This window comes from Leucoraja erinacea, chromosome 4 (genome assembly GCF_028641065.1).
Source record: "Leucoraja erinacea ecotype New England chromosome 4, Leri_hhj_1, whole genome shotgun sequence".
NCBI classification, from domain to species: Eukaryota; Metazoa; Chordata; class Chondrichthyes; order Rajiformes; family Rajidae; genus Leucoraja; species Leucoraja erinaceus.
In genome coordinates this window covers 6,235,343-6,262,729 of record NC_073380.1, presented here as the reverse complement: position 1 = coordinate 6,262,729, position 27,387 = coordinate 6,235,343, and the positions used below count along the sequence as shown (strand labels likewise).

At 42.2% G+C, this 27,387-nt stretch overlaps 1 protein-coding gene across 5 annotated transcripts in view; it reads left to right on the top strand.

Annotated features, from left to right (window-relative positions):
- The window catches only part of cibar1 (CBY1 interacting BAR domain containing 1), a 32,377-nt gene that overhangs the window by 2,097 nt on the left and 2,893 nt on the right, over positions 1 to 27,387 (top strand). Inside the window, exons 2-8 of one of the 5 annotated variants that reach the window (XM_055633594.1) lie at positions 1,174 to 1,445; positions 2,376 to 2,613; positions 7,024 to 7,092; positions 15,724 to 15,865; positions 18,183 to 18,259; positions 23,389 to 23,493; positions 26,155 to 26,268. In XM_055633594.1, coding sequence (XP_055489569.1) covers positions 1,381 to 1,445; positions 2,376 to 2,613; positions 7,024 to 7,092; positions 15,724 to 15,865; positions 18,183 to 18,259; positions 23,389 to 23,493; positions 26,155 to 26,268 — 810 coding nt within the window. In that variant the 5' untranslated portion in view covers positions 1,174 to 1,380. Of the gene's footprint in view, positions 1 to 1,173; positions 1,453 to 1,512; positions 1,643 to 2,375; positions 2,614 to 7,023; positions 7,093 to 15,723; positions 15,866 to 18,182; positions 18,260 to 23,388; positions 23,494 to 26,154; positions 26,269 to 27,387 lie in introns of those variants that run through there. The other 4 variants (XM_055633598.1, XM_055633596.1, XM_055633599.1 and 1 more) reach the window with 4 other exon arrangements.

The following is a 27,387-nucleotide window of genomic DNA, read 5'->3' as shown; positions in this document are numbered from 1 at the left end:
CCGATATTTAGGGAGTGCAGTGATATATATTCGAAGTTTCTTCCATTGTAATTCAAATAAATTCTGAAATACAGCCCATGTAATGTTCATTTTACCAACAGGTATCTAAGTGCTTATGTTTAGTGACACTTGTAGTGAATTGTATGCAAAAAATGAATTGCACTGTACCTCGGTACATAAGGTCATATGGAATTAGGCCATTTGGCCCATCAAGTCTACTCTGCCATTCAATCATGATAAAAATCATCTATCTTTCCCTCCTAATCCCATTCTCCTGCCTTCTCCCCATAAACTCTGACATCTGTACTAATCAAGAATCTATCTCTGCCCTAAAAATATCCACTGTCCTGGCCTCCACAGCCTTCTGTGGCAAAGAATTCCACAGATTTGCCACCCTCTGACTAAAGGAATGTGCCCTCATCTCCTTCCTAAACATCCTCTCCACATCCACTCCATCTAAGCCTTTCACTATTCGGTATGTTTCAATGAGACCCCCCTCACTCTTCTAAACTCCTGCAAGTACAGGCCCAGTGCCGACAAACGCTCATCATAGGTTAACCTACTCATTCCTGGGATCATCCTTGTAAACCTCCTCTGGACCCTTTCCAGAGCCAGCACATCCTTCCTCAGATATAGTGCCCAAAATTGCTCACAATATTCCAATGCGGCTCTACCAGCACCTTATAGAGCCTCAGCATTACATCCCTGTTCTTGTATACAAGCCCTCTTGAAATAAATGCTAGCATTGAGTTTGCTTTCTTTACTACCGATTTGACAATGGCACATGTGACAATAAAGTACCATTGAACCATTTAACGGCCAGAAAACTTCAATGTCCTGCAAATCTTTCTGGCCACCCCTCTTGCAGAAGGGTGTTATATTCATGATCATATGTTATAGCATCAGAATTATGCCATTTGGCCCATTAAGTCTAATCTGTCATTCAATCATGACTGATCTATCTTTCCCTCTCATTCCTGTTCTCCTGTCTACTCTTTATAATCCCTGACACTCGTACTAATCTGTCAATCTATACCTGAAAAATATCTATTGATTTGCAGAGATCAATCCTCCCTGAAAGGGGGTTCTGTGCAGTCATTGTCATATAGTTCTGGTTATAGTTATGATATTCATCTCCCCAGCCCCAAATTGTGCTTTGATCAATTCCAACAGAACCGCCAGACCAAAGAGACGTCTATCACCGAGTTGCTGGTCTTCAAGCAGCCACCTTTGCCCAGAGTGTGGATTTGTGAAGGGGTCTGGAGAAGGATAGAAGGGTCCTTGTCACAGTTCATCCAGAACTGCTCCGGAAAAGAAGACTCTCTGATCTACGGGCTGTTCCCCAGGATACACTTGGAGCCGTACATCAAATGCTGCCAGATGACTGTCAAACTCGGTGAAAGAAGCTCTTTGGTCTGCCTGAAACCTGTTGGTCGCCTATCACAGTGAGATGTCCGTCAGTGAATATTGCCGACTATCCTATTCCAGACTGCAGGAGTACCATGCTGACAGACTTGCTAAATCTTGATGCAGCTAATGTAAAGGCACTTTTCGTGAGGACCACAGTATAGGGACATTGCGGGGCAAGTGCGGGGGGAGGGGGGACATCCCTCAAACAAGAGACATCACCACAGGGGGGCATGTGAGTGGCAAGGGTATTTGTTTAAAGATTAGTGCAAACACTATTGAATGTAGTGAAAATGTATGGATTTTTTTTGCACAGTTTTTGTTTTGTATATATTTTTTATTCTGAATAAAGTTTAATTTTGAAATTTATAAAAAGATTATCAGAACTGCATAAAGACATGAGAAGCCTTCTAGGGTGCTAGAGCTGGTGTTATACCCAAACCTGTTGAATAGAATTAGGCAGTAGGAGCTATATTATCTCTAAAGTTGTTTAAGAATAAATGGACTCGTATTATATTAGGTGCATTTAACCAATTTCTGGCCATCAATGCATTTAATATCCAAAGAAGCCAAACCTGGATTTCTTGGTAGAACTACTGTTCTGAGAGATTGCGAAAGTTCAAAGAAACAATTAATACTGACAATTTGATCCCTACAGTCTGACTTTGGAAGGACTTTGGAAAAAGAGGGGGAAATATATCCTCTGGATTTGCTTTTTTTTCAGATTTCTATCCTGGTTCCCACCACCAATTTATAAGATTTTACAATTACTTGGATATCTCTAACAGTTATTACAGCGGAATCTTGAAAGAACGACCCATATATACGGATTGCCATCATATGAAATTTACAGCAACCAACACACTGTTTGTTGGTCACAAAAAATCCTTTATGACCATTCTAATTAAATATCTGAATACTTCATTTAAAAAAAAATTTCAAAGTAAAACCACTATTTTTTATTCCAGGAACAGTCAAACCAAGTATATTCAGAGCACTGTTTCAAATGTGGAAAAACACTTTGGTGACTTGTGCAGCTTGTTTGCAGCTTGTACACGAAAAACTGCAAGACTACGTGATAAATCTGACCTCCTCCTAGTTAAAGCAGTCCGAGAGTATGCTGACACAGAAACTCCTCATCTCAAATATGGTCTCAGTAGCTTTGCCGATCACTTTGCTTTAATTCAGGATTATCGACATGCAGAGGTGAGCATATAAAACCATTATTTCTATGTTTTGATTAAACGGGTGCACAGACATGCACGGCAGCGCAGCCTCTCCAAAGGCGTACAGGTTTGTAGGTTAATTAGCTTTGGTAAAAATTGTAAATTGTCTCTAGTGTGTAGGATAGTGCTAGTGTACGGGGATCGTGGTTGACGTGGGCTTGGTGGGCCAAAGGGCCTGATTCTGCACTGTATTTCGAAAGTTAAAACTATAAACAACTAAACATGGGACGTGGCTATTCAGTCCATCAAGTCATCGCAGACTCTCAAAACAATCCTGCTCCCCAACTATTTCCTTGTAATCTTTTTCTCTTACATGCCTACCAGACGCACCCCTGATTCTCCTACCACCTATTTACAGAAAGAGTTAATCTATGGACAGCACCGGAGGTTGGAATCAAATCCAGGTCACTCGAGTTAGGAGGTAGCAACGCTACATATTGAACCACATTAGAATACATCACCACATTACCAAATGCATTCTAAATATTTCTACGTTTAGCATTTCAATATGTCAGAACACCATCGTTGAACTTCTGAAAATTGGATTGGAGTAAAGTCCACGATTGAGAATTAAAGCTTCATTTTCTGTTTGCAGTTTTAAAATCAAGCAGATGTAATTCTATAGCAGACAACTGTTTGGCCTAGAAACAGTAGTGTTTATTTCACTTTGGCATGAATCACGTTACAAATGGTACCATTCCTTGTGCAATAAACTTTGTCAGGGAAATAGAAACAGAGCAAATAGGAGCAGGAGTAGGCCTTGGATCCTGCTCCGTATTCCATACAATCGTTCATGGCTGATTGACCATCAATACCATCATCTTCCTCTCTCCTTGCATACCATGATGTATTTATGACTGGAAATTTCGCCCCTTCAGCTACTTGGCTTCTTCTGTTTTCTGTGTCATAGAGTCATACAGCGGGGAAACAGGCCATTTGGCCCAACTTGCACATGCCGACCAACATATCCCATCTACATTAGTCCCTCCTGCCTGCACATGGCCCACACCCTCTAAACCTGCCCTGTCCATGTACCTGTTCAAATGTCACTTAAACGTTATGATAGTACCTGCTCAACTACCAAGCCACAGATTCACCGTGTTCTGTGCGTGAGGAAGATCAGTATTAAATGATTCTGTCCTTATCCTGAGACGGATATCTTGTTCTAGACAAATCAGTCAGGAGGAACATCTAGCATTCTTATCCTTCAGACCCTCCACCCTGATACCACCCATTGCCCACACTACTGATGTTTGTCTGGTATTCTCCTTGTCCTCCCATACACCAACTAAGTTGCTGATCAGATAAATATTGATTTATGTGCCTAACAACAGACTTTTATCAGAGTGATTAAGGGGCGGCACAATGGTGTAGCAGTAGGGTTGCTGCCTCAGAGACCCTGGTTCGATCCTGACTATGGGTACTAGAAACATAGAAAGTAGGTGCAGGAGGAGGCCATTCGGCCCTTCGAGCCAGCACCGCCATTCACTGTGCTCATGGCTGATCGTCCCCTATCAATAACCCGTGCCTGCCTAGAGCTCTATCTAAAGGGCCTGTCCCACCAGCATGCGACTGCATGCGGCGAGCGCGACCTAATGTGGTCGCTTGAGCCGTACGGCCTCGCGGGGCCGGTCCCACTTCGATCGCCGGAGCTGTATGGAGATGTGCGGGGCTCTGAAAAACTGACACTGTCCAAAAATCCCGCGCAGCAGCGGCCTTTTGGCCCGCAGCCGCATTGAGGCTGTAAGCAGCGCCTCAACGGGCGTACGCAGCGTCTTGACAGCGTACGCCTAGCGCATGGCGTTGCGCGATGACGTCACTGCCCGACACCGTTCGACGTCCAAATTCAGTCGGCCCGCCTCCTGCCCAGCTGATTGGTGAGTATGATGTCGGGACCAGCCCCGCACAACTCCAGACGGCTCCGCGGTTGGAAGTGGGACCGGCCCCGCGAGGCCGTACGCCTCAAGCCACCACGTTTGGTCATGCTAGATGCATGCAATCGCATGCTGGTGGGACAGGCCCTTAAATCTCTCTTAAATCCATTCAGTGACTTGGCCTCCACTGCCCTCTGTTGCAGGGAAATCCATAAATTCACAACTGGGTGAAAACGTTTTTTCTCACCTCAGTCTTAAATCACCTCCCCTTTATTCTAAGACTGTGGCCCCTGGTTCTGAACTCGCCCAACATTGGAAACATTTTTCCTGCATCTAGCTTGCCCAGTCCTTTTATAATTGTATATGTTTCTATAAGATATCCCCTCATCCTTCTAAACTCCAGTGAATACAAGCCTAGTATTTTCAATCTATCCTCATATGACATTCCCGCCATCCCAGGGATCAATCTTGTGAACCTACGCTGCACTGCCTCAATCACAAGGATGTCCTTCCTCAAATTAGGAGACCAAAACTGTACACAATACTCCAGATGCGGTCTCACCAGAGCCCTATACAACTGCAGAAGAACCTCTTTATTCCTATACTGAAATCTTCTTGTTATGAAGGCCAACATTCCATTAGCTTTCTTCACTGCCTGCTGTACCTGTAAGCCAACTTTCAGTGACCGGTGTACAAGGATGCCCAGGTCTCGCTGCACCTCCCCCTTACCTAACCTAACCCCATTGAGATAATAATCTGCCCCCTTGTTTTTGCCGCCAAAGTGGATAACCTCACAATCTATATTATACTGCATCTGCCCACTCACTCAACTTGTCCAGGTCACCCTGCAACCGCCTAACATCCTCTTCACAGTTCACACTGCCACCCAGCTTTCTGTACTGTCTGTACGAAGATTGTACGTTTTCCCTGTGACCACATGGGGTTTTCTCTGGGTGCTCCGGTTTCCTCCCACAATCCAAAGACCTACAGGTTGTTAGGTTAATTGGGTTCTGTAAATTGTCCCTTGTGTGTAGGTTGGTACTTGTGTACGGGGTGATTGTTGGTCCGCGCGGACTCGGTGGGCCGAAGGGACTGTTTCTCAAAAGTCTAAAGATAATATGTGCCTAAGATTATGTGCCTAACAACAGACTTTTGTAAGAGTGATTTGCGAAAACAGCAATGTCTAGATTATATTGTATCACTCTATAAAGCCGACAAATGACTTTCCTTGTGCCAGAGGTGAAATAACCTATTGGAGTTTTGCTGGGAAAGTTACTTCAAAATATGCCGGGAGTACATGTGGTTTTGTGGTAGCAATATTTCTATGGGGCTAATCTTGACTGAAACCTCAGTAAGACAAGGCTCATTACCTTGTTCTTCATCCCACGAAGGTACCGACCCCCTACCACCACTTCTCTACCCAATTGCCCATGATCATCCCTCCATGAACTTTTGGGTGAGAGGCCAAACCAGCCCGTAAACTTCAACCCTCTATCTGTTGGGAATCATCATCTAAAATATTTTGCAATTTGAAGATAGACACAAATGCTGGAGTAACTCAGCAGGTCGGGCAGCATCTGTGGAGAAAAAGGATAGGTGACGTTTCAGGTCGGGACCCTTCTCACAACCCTTTTTCACCAGAGATGCTGCCTGACCCACTGAATTATTCCAGCACTTTGTGTCTATCTTCAGTATATACCAGCTTCTGCTGTTCAATTCCTGCACATTTTGCAATTTGATGTAAGTTTTGCTAACATATTAGATCAGCTTGATATATTTAGGAGCATCTTGGAGATCAAGTAGACTTAAACAAAAGTAGCTTTCCACTGCTAGCTCGAGCTATATCTATTTACATGTGCTGGCATCAGCTGCACACATTATACTTAAGGAATTCTAAATTCAACAATTGATGGTTCCTGTTCCCTCCAGGGATGACAAAGCCAAATGGACTGATTACATATCCACTCGCGTACATTCTTGACTGCGATTTAATAATTTAATGTACAATGTATTTATACATAATTTTAATTATAATTAAATTAGTAAGCAAGCAGTCATGTTTCCCTCTTCACGTGCCAGCTAGAAAATTGTTACGTTTGTATACTGTGAACTGCATTCTGTTTCATCAACTTACTCGTAGCACTGTACAATTTTTAAATTTAGTTTAAGTGGGCTTAACTTGGTTAAACAGTGAACGTAGTTATAACCTAATAAAAGAATCTGTGGGAAGTAAAGCAAAAATTGTCTCGGATGATTTTGTGGAATACATTCTTGGTTCTTCTTGGTTCTTGGTTTCTTGGTCCTCCAAAATATTCCAAATACCTCATCCAATGTAATGGGTTTTTTTTGGAACTAAAAAATATATGTTGGCAATCTTTTAACGCATTGCTACCTTGCAAAATTAGCAACATTCTGTGATTTGGGTTGGTCTGATCTCTATCGGTGAAATTGCCTGAAAAGTTTTCTTCTATCACAACATTTTACTTACCACTTTTAACAATTGTTTGCCCCCATAGGTTGAAAGACTAGAAGCTAAAGTTGTAAAACCTTTGAAGAAATATGGATCCATTACCAAGTTGAAAAAGGTAAGTTTTGCTTGCAAGGTAAAAGTAATCATTATAGCAAGAACAATCAAAGTTACTTTTTCCGTATCGTATCTCCGTCCGCACTGCGGCCTAACATCGTGGAGCTGGCGGTCTCTTTGCTGGGGATCGACTTCGGGAGCTCCAACCGCGGGAGAGCCTGCGGACTTAACATCATGGGGGAGGTCTGGGGGAGGTGGGACCAGTACAAACAGGACGGTCTGCACCTGGGCTGGAATGGAACCAATGTCCTTGGGGGGGTGTTTGCTACTGCTGTCGGGGAGGATTTAAACTAATGTGGCAGGGGGATGGGTACAAGAGCAGGGGGGTGTAAAATGAAGGTAGAAGCAATAGGTAGCAAGGTGAAAAGTAAAAGTGGCAGGCAGACAAAACCAGGGCAAGAATCAAAAAGGGCCACTTTTCAACATAATTGTATAATGGGTAAGAGCGTTGTAAAAACAAGCCTGAAGGCTTTGTGTCTCAATGCAAGGAGTATTCGTAATAAGGTGGATGAGTTGAACGTGCAGATAGCCATTAATGATTATGATATAGTTGGGATCACGGAGACATGGCTCCAGGGTGACCAAGGCTGGGAGCTGAACATCCCGGGATATTCAATATTCAGGAGGGATAGAGAGAAAGGAAAAGGAGGTGGGGTAGTGTTGCTGGTTAGAGAGGGGATTTAACGCAATGGAAAGGAAGGACATTAGTTTGGAGGATGTGGAATCGGTATGGGTAGAGCTGCGAAACAATAAGGGGCAGAAAACACTGGTGGGTGTTGTGTACAGGCCACCTAACAGTAGTAGTGAAGTTGGGGATGGCATCAAACAGGAAATTAGAAATGCTTGCGACAAAGGCAAAGCAGTTACAATGGGTGACTTCAATCTACATATAGATTGGGTGAATCAAACTGGCAGGGGTGCTGAGGAAGAGGATTTCTTGGAATGTATGCGGGATAGTTATCTAAACCAACATGTAGAGGAACCAACGAGAGAGCTGGCTATTTTAGACTGGGTATTGAGTAATGAGGAAGGGTTAGTTAGTAGTCTTGTTGTGCGTGGCCCCTTGGGCAAGAGTGACCATAATATGATTGAGTTCTTCATTAGGATGGAGAGTGACATTGTTAATTCAGAAACAATGGTTTTGAACTTAAAGAAAGGTAACTTTGAAGGTATGAGACGTGAATTGGCCAAGATTGACTGGCAATTAATTCTAAAAGGGTTGACGGTGGATATGCAATGGAAGGCATTTAAAGACTGCATGGATGAACTACAAAAATTGTTCATCCCAGTTTGGCAAAAGAATAAATCAGGGAAGGTAGTGCATCCATGGATAACAAGGGAAATCAGGGATAGTATCAAAGCAAAGGATGATGCGTACAAACTAGCCAGAAAAAGCAGCATACCGGAGGACTGGGAGAAATTCAGAGACCAGCAGAGGAGGACGAAGGGCTTAATTAGAAAAGGAAAAATGGATTATGAAAGAAAACTGGCAGTGAACATAAAAACTGACTGCAAAAGTTTTTATAGATATGTGAAAAGAAAGAGATTAGTTAAAACAAATGTAGGTCCCTTGCAGTCAGAAACAGGTGAGTTGACCATGGGGAACCAGGATATGGCGGACCAATTGAGTAACTACTTTGGTTCCATCTTCACTAAGGAAGACATAAATGATCTGCCGGAAATAGCAGGGGCCCGCGGGTCAAAGGAGGTGGAGGAATTGAGTGAAATCCAGGTTAGTCGGGAAGTGGTGTTGGGTAAATTGAATGGATTAAAGGCCGATAAATCCCCAGGGCCAGATAGGCTGCATCCCAGAGTACTTAAGGAGGTAGCTCCAGAAATAGTGGATGCATTAGTAATAATCTTTCAAAACTCTTTAGATTCTGGAGTAGTTCCAGAGGATAGGCGGGTAGCAAACGTAACCCCACTTTTTAAGAAGGGAGGGAGAGAGAAAACGGGGAATTACAGACCAGTTAGCCTAACATCGGTAGTGGGGAAACTGCTAGAGTCAGTTATTAAAGATGGGATAGCAGCACATTTGGAAAGTGGTGAAATCATTGGACAAAGTCAGCATGGATTTACGAAAGGTAAATCATGTCTGACGAATCTTATAGAATTTTTCGAGGATGTAACTAGTAGCGTGGATAGGGGAGAACCAGTGGATGTGGTGTATCTGGACTTCCAGAAGGCTTTCGACAAGGTCCCACATAAGAGATTAGTATACAAACTTAAAGCACATGGCATTGGGGGTTCAGTATTGATGTGGATAGAGAACTGGCTGGCAAACAGGAAGCAAAGAGTAGGAGTAAACGGGTCCTTTTCACAATGGCAGGCAGTGACTAGTGGGGTACCGCAAGGCTCAGTACTGGGACCCCAGCTATTTACAATATATATTAATGATCTGGATGAGGGAATTGAGGGCAATATCTCCAAGTTTGCGGATGACACTAAGCTGGGGGGCAGTGTTAGGTGTGAGGAGGATGCTAGGAGACTGCAAGGTGACTTGGATAGGCTGGGTGAGTGGGCAAATGTTTGGCAGATGCAGTTTAATGTGGATAAATGTGAGGTTATCCATTTTGGTGGCAAAAACGGGAAAGCAGATTATTATCTAAACGGTGGCCGATTGGGAAAGGGGGAGATGCAGCGAGACCTGGGTGTCATGGTACACCAGTCATTGAAGGTAGGCATGCAGGTGCAGCAGGCAGTAAAGAAAGCGAATGGCATGTTGGCTTTCATAGCAAGAGGATTTGAGTATAGGAGCAGGGAGGTTCTACTGCAGTTGTATAGGGTCTTGGTGAGACCACACCTGGAGTATTGCGTGCAGTTTTGGTCTCCAAATCTGAGGAAGGACATTATTGCCATAGAGGGAGTGCAGAGAAGGTTCACCAGACTGATTCCTGGGATGTCAGGACTGTCTTATGAAGAAAGACTGGATAGACTTGGTTTATACTCTCTAGAATTTAGGAGATTGAGAGGGGATCTTATAGAAACTTACAAAAATTCTTAAGGGGTTGGACAGGCTAGATGCAGGAAGATTGTTCCCGATGTTGGGGAAGTCCAGGACAAGGGGTCACAGCTTAAGGATAAAGGGGGAAATCCTTTAAAACCGAGATGAGGAGAACTTTTTTCACACAGAGAGTGGTGAATCTCTGGAACTCTCTGCCACAGAGGGTAGTTGAGGCCAGTTCATTGGCTATATTTAAGAGGGAGTTAGATGTGGCCCTTGTGGCCAAGGGGATCAGAGGGTATGGAGAGAAGGCAGGTACGGGATACTGAGTTGGATGATCAGCCATGATCATATTAAATGGCGGTGCAGGCTCGAAGGGCCGAATGGCCTACTCCTGCACCTAATTTCTATGTTTCTATGTTTCTATGGAGCTGACGATCCCTTGGTTAGGGGCCGACTTCAACCACCCCGATTGCGGGAGCTTCGATTGCCATTACTGCGGCTGGTTCGACTGCCCCGACCACAGGAGAAAAGGATGGAAGAAGATAATACGTCATTGCCTTCCATCACAGTGCACTGTGGTGGATGTTTATGTTGATTTTTATGCAGTTGTGTGTCTTGTTGCCTTTTTGGTATGACTGTGGCAAATCAAATTTGTGTATGTTTTTACATACTTGTCTAATAAATTACAATTACAAAATGTTGCCAGGATTGCTGGTCTCAAAGGGCAATAGCCAATAGGTGCAGGAGTAGGCCATTCGGCCCTTCGAGCCAGCACCGCCATTCAATGTGATCATGGCTGATCATCCCCAATCAATCAATCAGTTTTATTCATCACGTACACATATAAGTGCAGTGAAATGAATTTGCCAGCAGCAGTACAATCAAAAAAGAACACACAATACGCAATACAATTTAACAGAAACATCCACCACAGCATTCTTCACTGTGGTGGAAGGCACAAAGTACAGTCAGTCCTCCTCCATTGTTCACCCGTGGTCGGGGCCATGCCTTCTCCCCATATCCCCTGACTCTGCTATCGTTAAGAGCCCTATCTAGCTCTTGCTTGAAAGTATCCAGAGAACCGGCCGCCACTGTCCTTTGAGGCAGAGAATTCCACAGACTCACAACTCTCTGTGTGAAAAAGTGTTTCCTCATCTCCGTTCTAAATTGCTTACCCCTTATTCTTAAACTGTGTCCCTTGGTTCTGGACTCCCCCAACATCGGGAACATGTTTCCTGCCTCTAGTGTATCCAAACCTTTAATAATCTTATATGTTGCAATAAGATACCCTCTCATCCTTCTAAATTCCAGAGTATACAAGCCCAGCCGCTCCATTCCCTCAGCATATGACAGTCCCACCATCCTGGGAATTAACCTTGTAAACCTACGCTGCACTCCCTCAATAGCAAGAATGTCCTTCCTCAAATTAGAGGACCAAAACTGCACACAATACTCCAGGTGTGGTCTCACTAGGGCCCGGTACAACTGCAGAAGGGCCTCTTTGCTCCTATACCCAACTCCTCTTGTTATGAAGGCCAACGTGCCATTTGCTTTCTTCACTGTCTGCTGTACCTGCATGCTTACTTTCACCAACTGATGAGCAAGGGCCCCCCAGATCCCATTGTACTTCCCCTTTTCCCAACTTGACACCATTCAGATAATAATTTGTCTGTTTTTGCTACCAAAGTGGATAACCTTACAATTATCCACATTAAACTGCATCTGCCATACATCTGCCCACTCACCCAACCTGTCCAAGTCACCCTGCATTCTCATAGCATCCTCTTCACAGTTCACACTGCCGCCCAGCTTTGTGTCATTTGCAAATGTTACTTTGAATCCCTTAATCGAAATCATTGATGTATATTGTAAATAGCTGCGGTCGCAGCACCGAGCCTTGCGGTACCCCACTAGTCACTGCCTGCCATTCTGAAAGAGACCCGTTAATCCCTATTCTTTGTTTCCTGTGTGCCAACCAATTTTCTATCCATGTCAGCACTCTACCCCCAATACCATGTGCCCTAATTTTGCTCACTAATCTCCTATGAGGGACCTTATCAAATGCTTTCTGAAAGTCCAGGTACACTACACCCACTGGCTCTCCCTTGTCTATTTTCCTAGTTACATCCTCAAAAAATTCCAGATTAGTCAAGCATGATTTCCCCTTCGTAAATCCATTCTGACTTGGACCGATCCTGTTACTGATATCGAAATGTGCCACTATTTTATATTCTATGATTGACTCCAGCATCTTCCCCACCACCAATGTCAGGCTAACTGGTCTATAATTCCCTGTTTTCTCTCTCCCGCTTTTCTTAAAAAGTGGGATAACATTAGCAACCCTCCAATCCACAGGAACTGATCCTGAATCTATAGAACATTGGAAAATGAACACCAATATGTCCACGATTTCTAGGGCCACTTCCTTAAATACCCTGGGCTGCAGACCATCAGGCCCTGGGGATTTATCAGCCTTCAGTCCCATCAGTCTACCCAACACCATTTCCTGCCTACTGTGGATTTCCTTCAGTTCCTCCGTCACCCCAGATCCTCTGGCTAGTACCATCAGAAAAAATGTTTGTGTCCTCCTTAGTGAAGACAGATCAAAAGTACATGTTCAACTCATCTGCCATTTCCTTGTTTCCCATAATAAATTCACCCTTTTTGGTCTTCAAGGGTCCAACTTTGGTCTTAACTAATTTTTACCTCTTCACATACCTAAAGAAGCTTTTACTATCCTCCTTTTATATTCTTGGCTAGCTTACCTTCGTACCTCATCTTTTCTCCCCGTATTGCCTTTTTAGATGTCTTCTGTTGTTCTTTAAACATTACCCAATCCTCTTGCTTCCTGCTCATCTTTGCTACGTTGTACTTCTTCTCTTTTATTTTTATACTGTCCCTGATTTCCCTTGTCAGCCACGATCGCCCCTTACTCCCCTTGGAATCGTTCTTCCTCTTTGGAATGAACTGAACCTGCACCTTCTGTATTATTCCCAGAAATACCTGCCATTGTTGTCCCACTGTCATCCCTGCTAGGGTATCTTTCCAGTCAACTTTGGCCAGCTCCTCCCACAGTCCCTTCTGTTCAACTGTAACACGGGCACCTCCGATTTACCCTTTTCCCTCTCAAATTGTAGATTAAAACTCACCATATTATGGTCACTACCTCCTGATGGCTCCTTAACCTCAAGTTTCCTTATCAAATCTGGTTCATTACACAATGCTAAATCCAGAATTGCCTTCTCCCTGGTAGGCTCCAGTACAAGCTGCTCTAAGAATCCATCACGGAGGCACTTCACAAACTCCCTTTCTTGGGGTCCAGTACCAACCTGATTTTCCCAGTCTACCTGCATGTTGAAATCTCCCATAACAACTGTAGCATTACCTTTACGACATGCCAATTTTGACTCTTGATTCAACTTGCACCCTATATCCAGGCTACTGTTTGGGGGCCTGTAGATAAGTCCCATTAGGATTTTTCCACATCTCCTGTTTCAATGTCACCCCTTGCAAGGGACTGAATTTCATTCCTCACCAACTGAGCTACCCCACCCCCTCTGCCCACATGTCTGTCTTTTCGATAGGAGGTATACCCTTGAATATTCAGTTCCCAGCCCTGGCCCTCTTGCAGTCATGTCTCTGTAATTTCCACATCATACTTGCCAATTTCTAACTGAGCCTCAAGCTCATCCACTTTATTTTAGGGCAGCATTGGGTTTTGTAGCTTGTCAGTTTCTGCAGTAGTATTATTATTTGAACTTTTTGCATTGAGCTTTTGGAGTAACAATATTTTATATATCAATTTGATTAAGATCAGCATTAACTTGATGATGTTTCGGGTCTTGACCCAAAACTTCACCCATTCCTTCTCTCCAGAGATGCTGCCTGTCCCACTGCGCAATTCCAGCGTTTTGTGTCTATCTTCGATTTAAACCAGCATCTGCAGTTCTTTCCTAAGCGTTATAGATAAAATGTGTTGCATTGTCTCCCAGAAAGTTGGTTGATTTGTATAAATTATTTTTGCATTACTTGACCCCAACACTAGATGGCCCCCCACCATTACTCAATATTGACTGTTCCCACTTGGATATAGGTCAGAGAAAATTACATCTTATTTTGCGATCTGAGTGTCAAACAGCCCTGGTAAAATCTGGTAAAATTCATTATCTGGTAAATTTCAAGAGAGTCGTTCAGCCCATTATTAGATCCGTCGGCCGTTTAAAGGAAAAGTATTGCGTGTAAAGCAGATCTGAAATGAAGCAAGAAATATTCAGCTACACCGACAGCAATAGTGGAGAGAGAAACGGGTTCAACCTATTGGATTGATGAACTGCTGGACTTATCCTGCATGTTTTTATGTCACTGTTATGCCACTTTTTATGTCACGTAAACCTGCATATATATTAGTGGTCAATGATCGGTATTAGCAAAAAGTATTACAAAGCCTCCCGACGGTCACTTAAACTTTGATTGAAAAGGGTGTACAGCTCATGTCCTTATTTATGCACAGCTGTAACTATTTCTATGATTGTGCTTTTTAAATATTTTGTAGATCAGACAGGTGCAGACTGTACCAGAATATTCAGAATATAAGTCTTTGCTACCTATTACTTATATACTCCATTCCTCATTTCATTGTATTCCCCTTTGTCAGATCATTAGGAGCCTGCCTTTCCTTAGTTGTATATGTTTGGTTTGGAGATACAGCGCGGGAACAGGCCCTGGGGTCCACAGAGTCCGCACCGGCCACCAACCCCCGCACTACCCTATACACACACATGGGACAATTTTACATTTATACCAAGCAAATTAATCTACAAATCTGTAGGTCTTTGGAGCGTGGGATGAAACCGAAGATCTCGGAAAAAAACCCATGCAGGGAGCACATACAACCTCCGTACAAACAGCATCCGTAGTCAGGTTTGAACCCAGGTCTCTGGCGCTGTAAGGCAGTAGCTCTACCGCTATGCCACCGTGCCGGCCTCTTATAGATTTGAAGTCCTTTGCAAATTCCAAGGTTTTTCTGTTTTAACTTTTTTAGCTACCTACAAACTCATCTGGTTGAAATCTGAAATAGAAAAACCATGCTGGAAAGATTCAACAGGTCAGCCAGCATCTATAGAAAGTCGTCCAGCATCTGTAGGAAGAAGCACTGAGTAAATAAGTCAAAGACTTAGTCAGAACTGGGAGAGAGTAAAGTTTTAAGTTGCATGGAGGGTGGAGAATAAGCGGAAGAACACCGTTTGGGTTCAGTCAGGATTGCTGTGATAAGCCGTTGAGTGCTTCCTGCAGTTTCTGATTACATTCAAATGATCGTGCTACTTTTGTGACTTTGTCACTTTTCTGCGTATTGCATACATACAAATTAACTTTATATTGGTTGTAGAGATAGCTGTTGAGTCTTGGCTGTTGTTTATAATCTAGTCTTTGTTAGTAACTGAAAATGTTGTTGATTGTAATCACGAATTGTCTTTTTGCTGACTGGATATCATACAACAAACATGCATTTCACTGTACCTCACTACACGTGACAATACACTGACAAATGTACACTAATATCAAATCTGAAATTTGAAATAATGCAAGTGATGCAAGTGATTCTGTACCAAATGTGACTTGAATTTCAAGTGTGGTCAAAATTCTTCCATTGTCGGTGTTTAATATTTTTTAATTTCTCTCTGGCAGGAAGACCTCAGGGTTGCTACAGATGCCATAAAACGTGAGACAAAGCAACTGGTCCAGGTTGAGAAGCTGCGTCTGAGGAATCCTTCTGATCGACAGATTGTTGTATCCTTAATATATCGTGGTCTTATTTATTTATTTACAGGTGGGTGTCTCTGGCAAGACTGGCATTCTCATGCCCTCCCCTAATTGTCCCTGAGAAAGTGGTGGTGAACTGATGCAGTCCTTATGATAAAAGGTAGAGTCATACAGCATGGTAACAGGCCCTTCGGCCCAACTTGTCCACACCGATCATGATGCCCTATTACACCAATCCGACCTGCCTGCATTTGGCCCATATCTCGTTGAACCTATCTTATCCATGTACCTGACGCAATTGTACCTGCCTCAGCTACATCCTCTGGCAGTTCGTTCCATACATCCATCACCCTTTGTGTAAAACCTATGCCCTCTGGTTCTCAATTCCCCTACTCTGGCAAAATACTCTGTGCATTTACCCGATCTATTCCTCTCATGATTTTGCACACCTCTTTTAGATCAACTCTCATCCTCCTGCACTCCAAAGGAATAAAGTCCTCGCCTAGAGGCACTCTAATAGTTTAGTTTAGCTTAATTTAGAGATACAGTGTGGAAACAGGCTGACCAGCGATCCCCTGTTATTAATACTGTCCTACACACACTAGGGACAATTTTTACATTTACCAGGCCAATTTACCTACATATCTGCATGTCTTTGGAGTGTGGGAGGAAACCGAAGATCTCGGAGAAAACCCACATGGAGAACTTACAAACTCTGTACAGACAGCACCCGAACCTGGATCACTGGCGCTACAAGGGCAGTAAGGCAGCAACTCTACCGTGGTGGCACCATGCTGCCCTAATAGTGGTAGACCAAATTCTCAAATTTAGGCACAGATGCCAAAGGAGCAGTGATACATTTTCATATCAGAATAATGTGCAATTCCAAGAGGAAACTGCAATTGGTGCTGTTGTATTTAGATTTAGGTTTATTTAGCAATGTTACAAAATGTTGAGATTCAAAAAATCAAGTCTGCAATTTATCCCATCAGATAAAGCATAAAAATAAGTTTAATTTGACACCTAATTCACTTTCATATCTTCAGTATTAAAAAAGTTATGGTCATACTCGGAAATTAGCATCTTGTTCCCTATTGCTTTTCCATTGACTTAACTCAAAAGCTGTGATCAAGAACAGTCAAAAGCCCATAACTTTCTTAAAAATTAAAAATTAAGAGAACTGAATGAAATTTTCAGTTATTATAGATTGAAGCATTCTGAAACAAATATGAAACAATCTTACTTGGATGACCTGAAATTAAAGCATATAATTAGTTAGTTACCTAATTGTAGCTAATTACAAAATTCAATTACTAGATCTAAACCTATCAATTTCTTAAGAAAAGGTTAACATTTTTAAATAGCCTAAGTGTCCAAATAACATTCACACAAGAATTCACAATATAACATGATTTTTAAATCTCATTGTCATGGATTTATAGGGCAAATGGAAAGAATTTAGTGTTTAATACCCGTAAATTAACGGCCATTTTAATCATCCTGCGAGTGAGATTTTGTGGAACGCGATCGTTCAGAACGTTGCAGTTGCGGTGAATTTAAACCCCATATCGGCAGGAAAAATACTGCTGGTTCGTATGGGTCCTAAGTCACCTTTTCGCAACATAAACATTTGATTAACGGCATCCTAAGAAGCACGTTTATATGTAAAATAAACGGCTTTGCTTTACCTGTCCCGTACGTGAAATCCGTCCCCGTTGTCGGTGTTGACGGCTTTAGAAGTTGATTTTTAATTTACTCCTGCTATTAAAATATCCAGTGCAGTTTAAAAAAAACGTAATAAAACCGATGTCGGAGCGATTATTCTTCAGCTATTGCGTACTGTTTTTGCGCAAATAGACCGCTCAAACCAGAAGATAACAAGATCAGAGTTTTAGTTATTTATAGATTGTCACATGTACCGAGTTATAGTGAAAAGCTTTATTTTATACTAGACTATGTGGGAACCGTTGGGTCCCATGTTCACACGGGACGGCTATTCCCCCAATGCAATATTCGACTTCTCCACCAATTACAATATTGGTGGCCAGTGGGGGCTTTCTGGAGCGCTAGTATGGGTGTTATGGGCCGAAGGGACTGGTTTCCAGAGGGCTAGTATGGACATTGTGGGCCAAATGGATTATTGGGCTGGCAGCTCAATCACTCAGGTCTGGTGGACTGGCAGCTCAGTCACTCAGGCCTGGTGGGCTGGCTGCTCAGTCACTAAGGCCTGGTGGGCTGGCTGCTCAGTCACTCGGGCCTGGTGGGCTGGCAGCTCAGTAAATGCCAGAAATTCTGCCCAAACCAGGTGAGAGACTCCGTGAGAGTGAGAGAGAAGGGGGAGAAGGTGGAGAAACAATTTTAGCCATTTTCATCTTTTTCTGCAGATCACAGCAATGAAGGAGGAAAGTCTATCCTAGCGTGGATCTCACAGGGAGCCAATGAAGGGAGGGAGAATACTGGGGTGAGGTTTAATACTTGCAGGGGAAATACTTACTGATGGACTGAAGGGACTCCTCCTGGGCTAGTAGAGGCCTGATGGGCTAAAGGGGCTCTTGTAAAAAATAAATCTGAGTGAAATCTCATTGAAAGGCTTTTCCTGGGCTGGCACGGGCCTTTTGGGCCAAAATGCTCCTCCTGGGTTAATACAGGCATTTGGGGCAAAAGGGACTGGTTTCGTGGCTAAAAGGGGCCTTGTGGGCCAAAATTAGTGGTTTCAGGCAGGCCAAACAATTCATTTCCATTTCAATTTCAAGCACAGGGCAAGCCAAACAGCTCATTGCATTTTCATTTCATTTCCATTTCAATTGCAGTTTCAAGCACAGGGCGGGCCGAGCAGCTCATTGTATTTTCATTTCACTTCCATTGTCATTGCAATTTCAAGCACACGGCAGGCCGAACAGCACATTGCATTTTCATTTCACTTCCATTGTCATTGCAGTTTCAAGCACTGGGCAGGCCGAACAGCTCATTGCATTTTCATTTCACTTCCATTGCCATTGCAGTTTTAAGCACAGGGCAGGCCGAACAGCTCATTGCATTTTCATTTCACTTCCATTGCCATTATAGTTTCAAGCACAGGGCAGGCCAAACAGCTCATTGCATTTTCATTTCACTTCCATTGCCATTGCAATTTCAAGCAGAGGGCAGGCCAAACAGCTCATTGCATTTTCATTTCACTTCCATTGCCATTGCAGTTTCAAGCACAGGGCAGGCCAAGCCAAACAGCTCATTGCATTTTCATTTAATTTCCATTGCCATTGCAGTTTCAAGCACAGGGCAGGCCAAACAACTCATTTCATTTTCATTAAGGGCTAACAAATCATTTATTGCAAGTACATTGCAGACTCACAGTTCAGTTGATTCACAGCTTAGAATGAGTCGTGGCCTCTCCCTCGCGATCATGCAAAGTGACTGAGTCACTCCAGGCATCCGGGGATTTTAGTCCTGCCCCCCCTGGAAGGGACGTTACCTTCATCGCGGTGGTTGACAGGCGAGATGATCTCAATGTTTTTAAACACTTATAACTTTTTTATTTTACATCGATGGGAAAATTCCTCGGAGCCTGCAAAAGATCTGAATATCCACATTCCAATATCAACAGGGTTGGGGTGTGATTAAAATTAATTTAATATAATAATCCACAAGCAAAATAGCTGACGATCATGAACATGAAACCAGCAAATGTGGGGCAGCACAGTGGCGCAGCAGTGGAGTTGCTGCCTTACAGCGACAGAGACCCGGGTTCAATCCTGACTACGGGTGCTGTCTGTACTGAGTTCATGCATTCTTCCTGTGACCATGTGGGTTTTCTCCAGGTGCTCCGGTTTCCTCCGACATTCCAAAGGTTTGTAGATTTATTGACTTCAGTAAAATAATCAATTGTTCCTAATGTGAAGAATATAGTGCTAGTTTACGGCGTGATCGCTAATCGCCAGCCTGTTTCCATACTGTATCTCTAAAGTCATAGAAATTAATATGGTTCAGTAATATACTGAAGTAAAGAAATCATACTCGCAGGATCATATCCTAGACTCCTTTTTTGGGTACCTAATTCATAGTGGACAAGGCATCGCACTGTCAGTATCACTGTGCAGGGTCACCTTGACCATAAGGACTGCAGAAGTTCAATGAGGGTGTTTACCACCATGCTCAATGTAGCACTTACAGGTTGCTATTAAATGCTAGACTTGCCAAAGATCCCTACGTCACGAGAAAGATTAAGATCAAACCCCCCTTATGAGACTTAGTCAAATTTTATTGGTTAATGATTTTGTGGGGAAAGTTTAAATGTTTAAATGCTCAAAATAAATGCAAGTTTAATACTGATATTTTAGATGTGGAAATACAATTAGATTCAATGGCGGTTTTACTAGGCCTTTTCTCCCTCTGGTATAACCTTAGAAGGTTTTGGTCAATGTCTGTGGTCGGAGTCCTGTTGCAATCTTTAAGTCCCTTAAAGGTTTCTTGCGGCTTCATTTGATTTTACAGTGACCCAGTCAGAATGTTTTCATACATTTTATTGTTGGAATTATGGAAATAATTATTGCTAACACTATTTAGCAGAAATCCCGGTGGCAACAAGTCAATTATTGCTAACTGACAATAAAAATTTACCTAGCTTTAAGGGTTGGGATTGCTGATGTAATGAGGGAAGAAGTGCCACTTAAGTGGAGGTCTGCTTTATAGAAGAAAACATATATTGTGTTTAAAAACCCTTATTAAGAAGTTTTGATCCTTGACAATCAAACAGACACAGGTTTGTGATTGAATTTTAACTGCATTACCTGTGGATTTCTATTTGTAACGCAGAGACATTGTAACCACCTTAACAAATAATGCAAATGTAATGGAAACAGCGGCAAATCTTAAGATGAATCCTTATTTGAAGGAAAAAATCCACTTTATAAAGCAAGGAAGAAGTGAACAGAAGGGAACTAGAACATTATCGTCATCTTTCAGGTGCAAGGTTTCATTCTAGGCCGTATTATAGCTACAAGGTGTATCTTCTGATGAAACATATGAGATGGAGGAGTTGTACAGTGGACCCACTTTGGACCTTGAATTAGCACATGAAGCGATTCAGGCAGCTCTAATTCGAGTTTTATTTGCAAGGGCAGTGGAAAGTGCAAGTAAAAGCAGGTGTAGGGAAGGTGTATTAAAATAAAACATTCTGTGCTAAACATTCATGGTCCTTCCCACTTAATTTATATTGTTTTCTGATTCTTAAACTGATGTCTGTCGCAAAGCACATGTGCAACTGAGATGTTTTCCCTGTAGACACAAGGAACTGCAGGTGCTTGTTTATACCAAAGATAGACACAAAGTGGGTCAGGCAGCATCTCTGGAGAAAAAGGATGGGCGATGTTTCGGGTTGGTAAGAAGAGTCCCAACCTGAAACGTCACCCGAATGAATGAATGAATGAATTATACTTTATTTTCACATGTGACAAGTCACAGTGATATTCTTTGTCTTGCGTACCCAAGGTATGCAAAGAGTCGCCGACAGAGTTACAAAATATTCCATTTTACACAAACCATTTTTAACACATTCCATTTGTGGTCCCCATTAGCAGTTTCCCCACGCCTGGGCCTCCTTTGTTTTCCCTCTCGGCGGTTCCTCCACGCCGGGTCACCCACCCTTTTTCTCCAGAGATGCTGCCTGACCCGTGGAGTTGCTTTTCTTCCTGCCTCGGGCAGTGGTACAACAATATGATCACTCATTCAATGGTAGCAAGAAAGTTAGTTTTGGGTAGTACTGGAGATGTTACAAATTTATGGCATCAATCTCAAAATATGTGGCTTTGTATATATTCCCAGGATCAATTTGAAAGGGCACTGGTGCCAAAGGAGCATTTCCACATACAGGCAACCTTCCATCAGTTCAGATATTTACTGAATGTTGGTAATAAAATGGCAGAAATTGTTGACTCATTCCAAAAAGAACAGAGGATTCACAACAGAATATTCACTTAATGGCCAATTTAATCTACATAGTTTCTTAATTCTGCTCTCAATGATGAACTAAATTATAATACTAATGTCGTTGCGTATATAATACTAAATTACACGCAAAGCGATTCAGAACACAGGAGGAGATTTAGCGACCAGAGGTTTAGGCTCTCACCAGCTGCTTAAGCTACTCATAGGCAGAGTCTATGGTTACACAGCACGGCACTTTGGGATTTGCAAGGAGCCAACCTCCCCATGTAAGATTGAACCTAGAACCATGTCAGAAGAAACAGCAGAGCCCAAAGATGGGACACCAGCAATTCCAGGCAGCCTGCCTGCCATTAAAGGATTGGCCTGTGACTGACAGGGCACAATCTATTACTTCACAGCACATTATTCCAAAGCCTCTGTCCAGAAACCTGGACATTGATATAGGTTGAAGATAAACCATACCACAAGAACAGTACAGCACAAACCCATTGGTCCATGATGTCTATGCGGAACATGATTAACCAGATTAAACTGATGTATTCAAGAGAGAGTTAGATATATCTCTTAGGGCGACGGAATCAAGAGATATGGGGAGAGGGCAGGAACAGGTTACTGATTCTGGACGATCAGCCATGATCATAGCTCAAAGGGCCTACACCTGCACCTATTTTCTATGTTCCTAATCCCTTCCGCCTGCACGTGACCCGCACTTGGTGGTCCTAGGTGTTAACTAGATTGGAAAAGCTTAGCTGTGCAAAACAATGCACCCAATTTGGTATAACAGTTAAAACATTTTTTTTTTAATGCTCAGTACCAGCATTTCATCCTCTTAAGATAGACACAAAATGCTAGAGTAACTCAGCGGGATTGGCAGCTTTTCTGGAGAGAAGGAATGGTTGACGTTTTGGGTCGAGACCCTTCTCCCGAAGTTTGTATCTATCTTTGGTGTAAACCAGCATCTGCAGTTTCTTCCTACACATTTCATTCTCTTGCTAGTTTTACAAACTGTAAAAAATGTAAAGTGTGCAGTGATCAAGCATTAAACAGTTTGAAGAAGGGTCTCGACCCGAAACATCACCTATTCCTTCGCTCCATAGATGCTCCCTCACCTGCTGAGTTCTTCCAGCATTTTTGTCTACCAATATTTCCAGCATCTGCAGTTCTTTCTTAAGCATTAAACTTCAATTAGTGACTTTGTTTCACACATTTTAACTGTTTTATTAGCAGTAAGAAAAGAATAGAGACAGGCACCTTTATTGACTGGACTATATGCTGTAGAAATGGCACAAAGTACTATTTACAGAAATTATAGTGAAATCCTAAAGTGCAGCATTTATAGATGAACTTGGCTTGCCCAGTATATAAGGTTAGTCTTATGCAATGGCAATAATATATCTGTGAATTCAGCTGCCATTTTGGAACGATTGAGAAACTATTCAAATAGAATTGGTTTCCTGCACTGCCTTGAGTGTTTGTTTAGAAACATCTTCTCAACCTTTCCTAAAGAACTGTTTTCTCAAATTGCATGACTTGCCTTTGGTGTTACAGCCTATGATTAGTAAAGTTGATTCCGCAATGTAATCAAATTAAATATTTTGTGCGAAACCGGTCTTTGATTTACCCAAGTAATGAATTGCTTTTCTGTTGCAGGCAGAGAATGAATTGCACAGAGTCTCAATGGATGCAACTCGGGTTTCCCGGCAGCTGGAAGAAACTATTGATGATTTTCAACAAGACAAAATTAAGGATCTTAAGGTAGAATGTAAAAGTGATTCTTCTTCATTTGTTCACCTTGCACAAAAAAATAATCTTATATCATCAGGAAAATCTTAGGGCATTGTCTGAGTAAATTATGTCTTGATTGATAACCGGTCATCATCTCTTCAGTCGCACAAGATCCTTCTAGGTTGGTATTCCTTAGCAAGTGGAGGACAACCTGGATGATCCTTGTGTGTAGGAAGGAACTGAAGATAGACACAAATTGCTGGAGTAACTCAGTGGGTCAGGCAGCATCTCAAGAGAAAAATAAACTAAATGATGTAGAAATGGTGCACAGAGCTTTTTAAAGAAATTACGTAAAAACAGAATCCGCACCCTCCCTGCAAGAACAGCCCATCACCTGCATAAGTGGGGGATGACACACAGCCCTGCTTACATCCGGACCAGAACATCTCACACATCGTGAATGACTGCTCACTGAGGCTTTTCCCTGGGGGCATCAAAGCCCATCCACCCAGTAACTGATGCTGTCCTGGCCTGGATGTCTACCCTTGATCCACAACTTTAGGCTGTGCACGTCAAGAAGAAGACAGAAATTAAGTTGAAATCTTGTGTTATTCGATAACTAAAGTTAGTCTTATACAATGGCAATATATATCTCTGCAAATTCAACTGCTAATTTGGATTATTTGTGGAACAATTCAAATAGAATTGGTTTCCTGGCATTAATTGCCTTTTCGCCAGAGATGTTGGCTGACCCGCCGAGTTAATCCAGCATTTTGTGTCGATCCTCAGGATGAACCTTATACAGCTATTTAGAAATTCCAATGGTTTGGCTCATCGAGTGCTGATTCCCACACTCCTTTTCACATGGGGCCCTGTTTCTCTATCACATTAGAACCAGGTCAGCTCAGTTTCTCACACTCCCTGCTTCTATACCCCATGCTTCCTTCAAACTTACTGGGTTCACTGCAAAATTTAGATGTGTAACATTTGAACAAAATTATTTTTTAAAAGTAATGCATTAACAGGAATGATATTTAATAGCCCGGAAACTGGCTAGTCTGGCGACATCATCCAAGAATTTCTCAGTAATGGAGTTTACAGACACAGATACAGAGGAACCGCGCGGAAACAGGCCTTTCGGCCCACCTAGTCCGTGCCGACCAGCAATCACCCCACAGACTAGCACTACCCTACACGTTAAGGACAATTAATCTACAAACCTGTATGTCTTTTGAGGGTGGAAGGAAACCGGAGCGCAAGAGGATCCTTTTTCCACATTGTATTCAATTTGCCGTGTCTTCTACCAATTAACCTAACCTGTCTATAACCCCTCTCTTTATTCTAATCATAATCCATTGCCAATTAGTTGGGGTGGGAAATTGCAACCTTCACGTGGTCTGCCCTGTTTCGACGAATGCAATCAACCTGGTATACACAATCAAACAAGATCAAATAGAACAAGTTGTCCTACAACTTTAGGCTGTGCACGCCATACGCAAGAAGACGAAGAAGCCAACTAGTTTTGTATCAGCAGCAGACTTGGATGTATTACATTTGTTCTCCTCATCCAATTCATTGATGAGAATAAAAAACAGCCCAAGCCCTCTGTGAAACACCACTCCTACTCCCACAATCTCCCAATTTGAAATTACCAATTTAATCCTACTCTCCATTTGCGGTCCTCATTCCATGCTAGAATAACATTTCCAGTCCCGCGTGCTCTAATTTTGTTCCATAATCTCATGTAATGTGATGTATTTAAACTCCAAATACATCACATTAGGAGTCAGGGGTTATGGGGAGATGGCAGGAGAATGGGGTTAGGAGGGAGAGATAGTTCAGCCATGATTGAATGGTGGAGTGGACTTGATGGGCCCAATGGCCTAATTCTGCTATTACTTATGATCTTAACTGTATGGCCCTTATTTATTTTATTTTACTATTTACAATTCCAAAGACCAACAGATTTGTCGCATGTGATTTTCCTTTCATAGTTTCATATGACTGACTAATCCTGTTATTATTTTCTAAGTGCCCTGTATCACTTTCTTCATAATATATCAGAGCATTCCCTCTGCCTGATGTACTTCTGTATGGCTTGATTGTATTCACATATAATATTATCTAATTTAATTGGATATCACACAAACATAAGCTGTTCACTGTATCTCAATACACAATAATAAGCCATGCATGGAATATCATTCCGTTAGTCTCCCTGCTTTCTTTAATATTCCTGATTAATACGGGTGTCAGGAGTTATGGAGACAAGGCAGGAGAATGGGGTTAGGAGGGAGTAATGCATCAGTGGTGATTGAATGGCGGAGTAGACTTGATGGGCCGAATGGCCTAATTCTGCTCCTATCACTTACGAATTTATGATAATGGGATTAACAGATGCAAGATAACAATCTGCATATTTTCTTCAAAGTTTGACAGGTCATATATGACATCATATCAAACAGATCATAAAATAGCTCTGCTAGGTTGTGCACACCATATGCAACAAGAAGAAGAAGAAGATAGCTCTGCTATCAGCCATTTATCTTACATGTTTGAAATTTGCCCGGATTTTAAGAATTGTGTGTAAACGTGTGTTCCAAACGCAGTGAGATAATGGCAAGATTCAATTGTTTTATCGTTTGTTCTCATACATTCAAACTAAACTGTTTTATGTTTTACTTCAAACAGAAGATTTTTGGTGATTTTATTACAATTGAAATGTCATTCCTTGCAAAAGCTCTGGAGGTTTACAGCAATGTCTATCAGCATGTGCAGAATATTGATGAAGAGGCAGATATGGAGGTACGGTATTTTGAGGTTTTGATGGAGCTATCCTGTAGTTAGGAACTGTACTGTGGTCAGCATCTTCTACATAATCCCTTACTCATTGGAGACCCTCAGACTCATCGGAGACCTTCCGACTCCGACGCTTTTCCCTGTACCTCACTGCACGTGACAATAAACTAAACCCAAAGATAATTTCCATTTTAGAAACTAAATATGACAAGCAAATTGTAAAATTGTCCGCAAATTCTAGTGATCTACTAGACCTACAATTTATTACGGTTACGTAGAATGATACTTCAAACATTTCCACAGCTTTGAATGAAATCATAGATAAAAGTCTTTATTTTTTTTAGCGCACTTAATTATAAATAATCACATTGCTTCCATCTTCCATCTTGCATTAAGCAGGCTGGCCAGTGATGAAAGTTCTCTTCCACCCGAGGTAATCTTGAGTCCTAAAATCCAATGTATTGTTAAACATCCAACTCATTAAAATTTGGGTGGTGAAAATGCATCTTATTATGTAAAAGTTGACTGTAATTCTTCGCCGCCAACCAATAAGATTAACCATTCATTTAAATACCAATTAAAAAAAATGAAATTCAATAGAAACAATGTCCTGCACATTGTTTTCTAGTTATTGGGACAGCACGGTGGTGCAGCGGTAGAGTTGCTGCCTAACAGCGCCAGAGACCTGGGCTTGATTCTGACCACGAGTGCTGTCTGTACGGAATTTGTACGGAATGTGAACGTGTGGGTTTTCTCCGGGTGCTCCGGTTTCCTCCCACACTCCAAAGGCATGCAGGTTTGTAGGTTAATTGGCTTTGGCAAATTGTCCCTAGTATGTAGGGTAGTGTTAATGTATGGGGATCTCTGGTCAACACGGTGGGCCGACGGGCCTGTTCAGGCGCTGTATATCTAAACTGAACCATTGTGGTTATTAGGAAGAGGAACAAGGGAAGAAGACCATTCAGAAAAGACTCTGCAGTTCCTACTGACAGGTTAAAATCCTTCTGCTTTTAAACAGAAAATTACTGTTTTCAATTTCTGCTGGTGCACGACTGAGATTTTTTTCAAGAATTTTAAATACGCACATTCATAGCAGCAGACATAAGAAATTTAATTACAAAATAT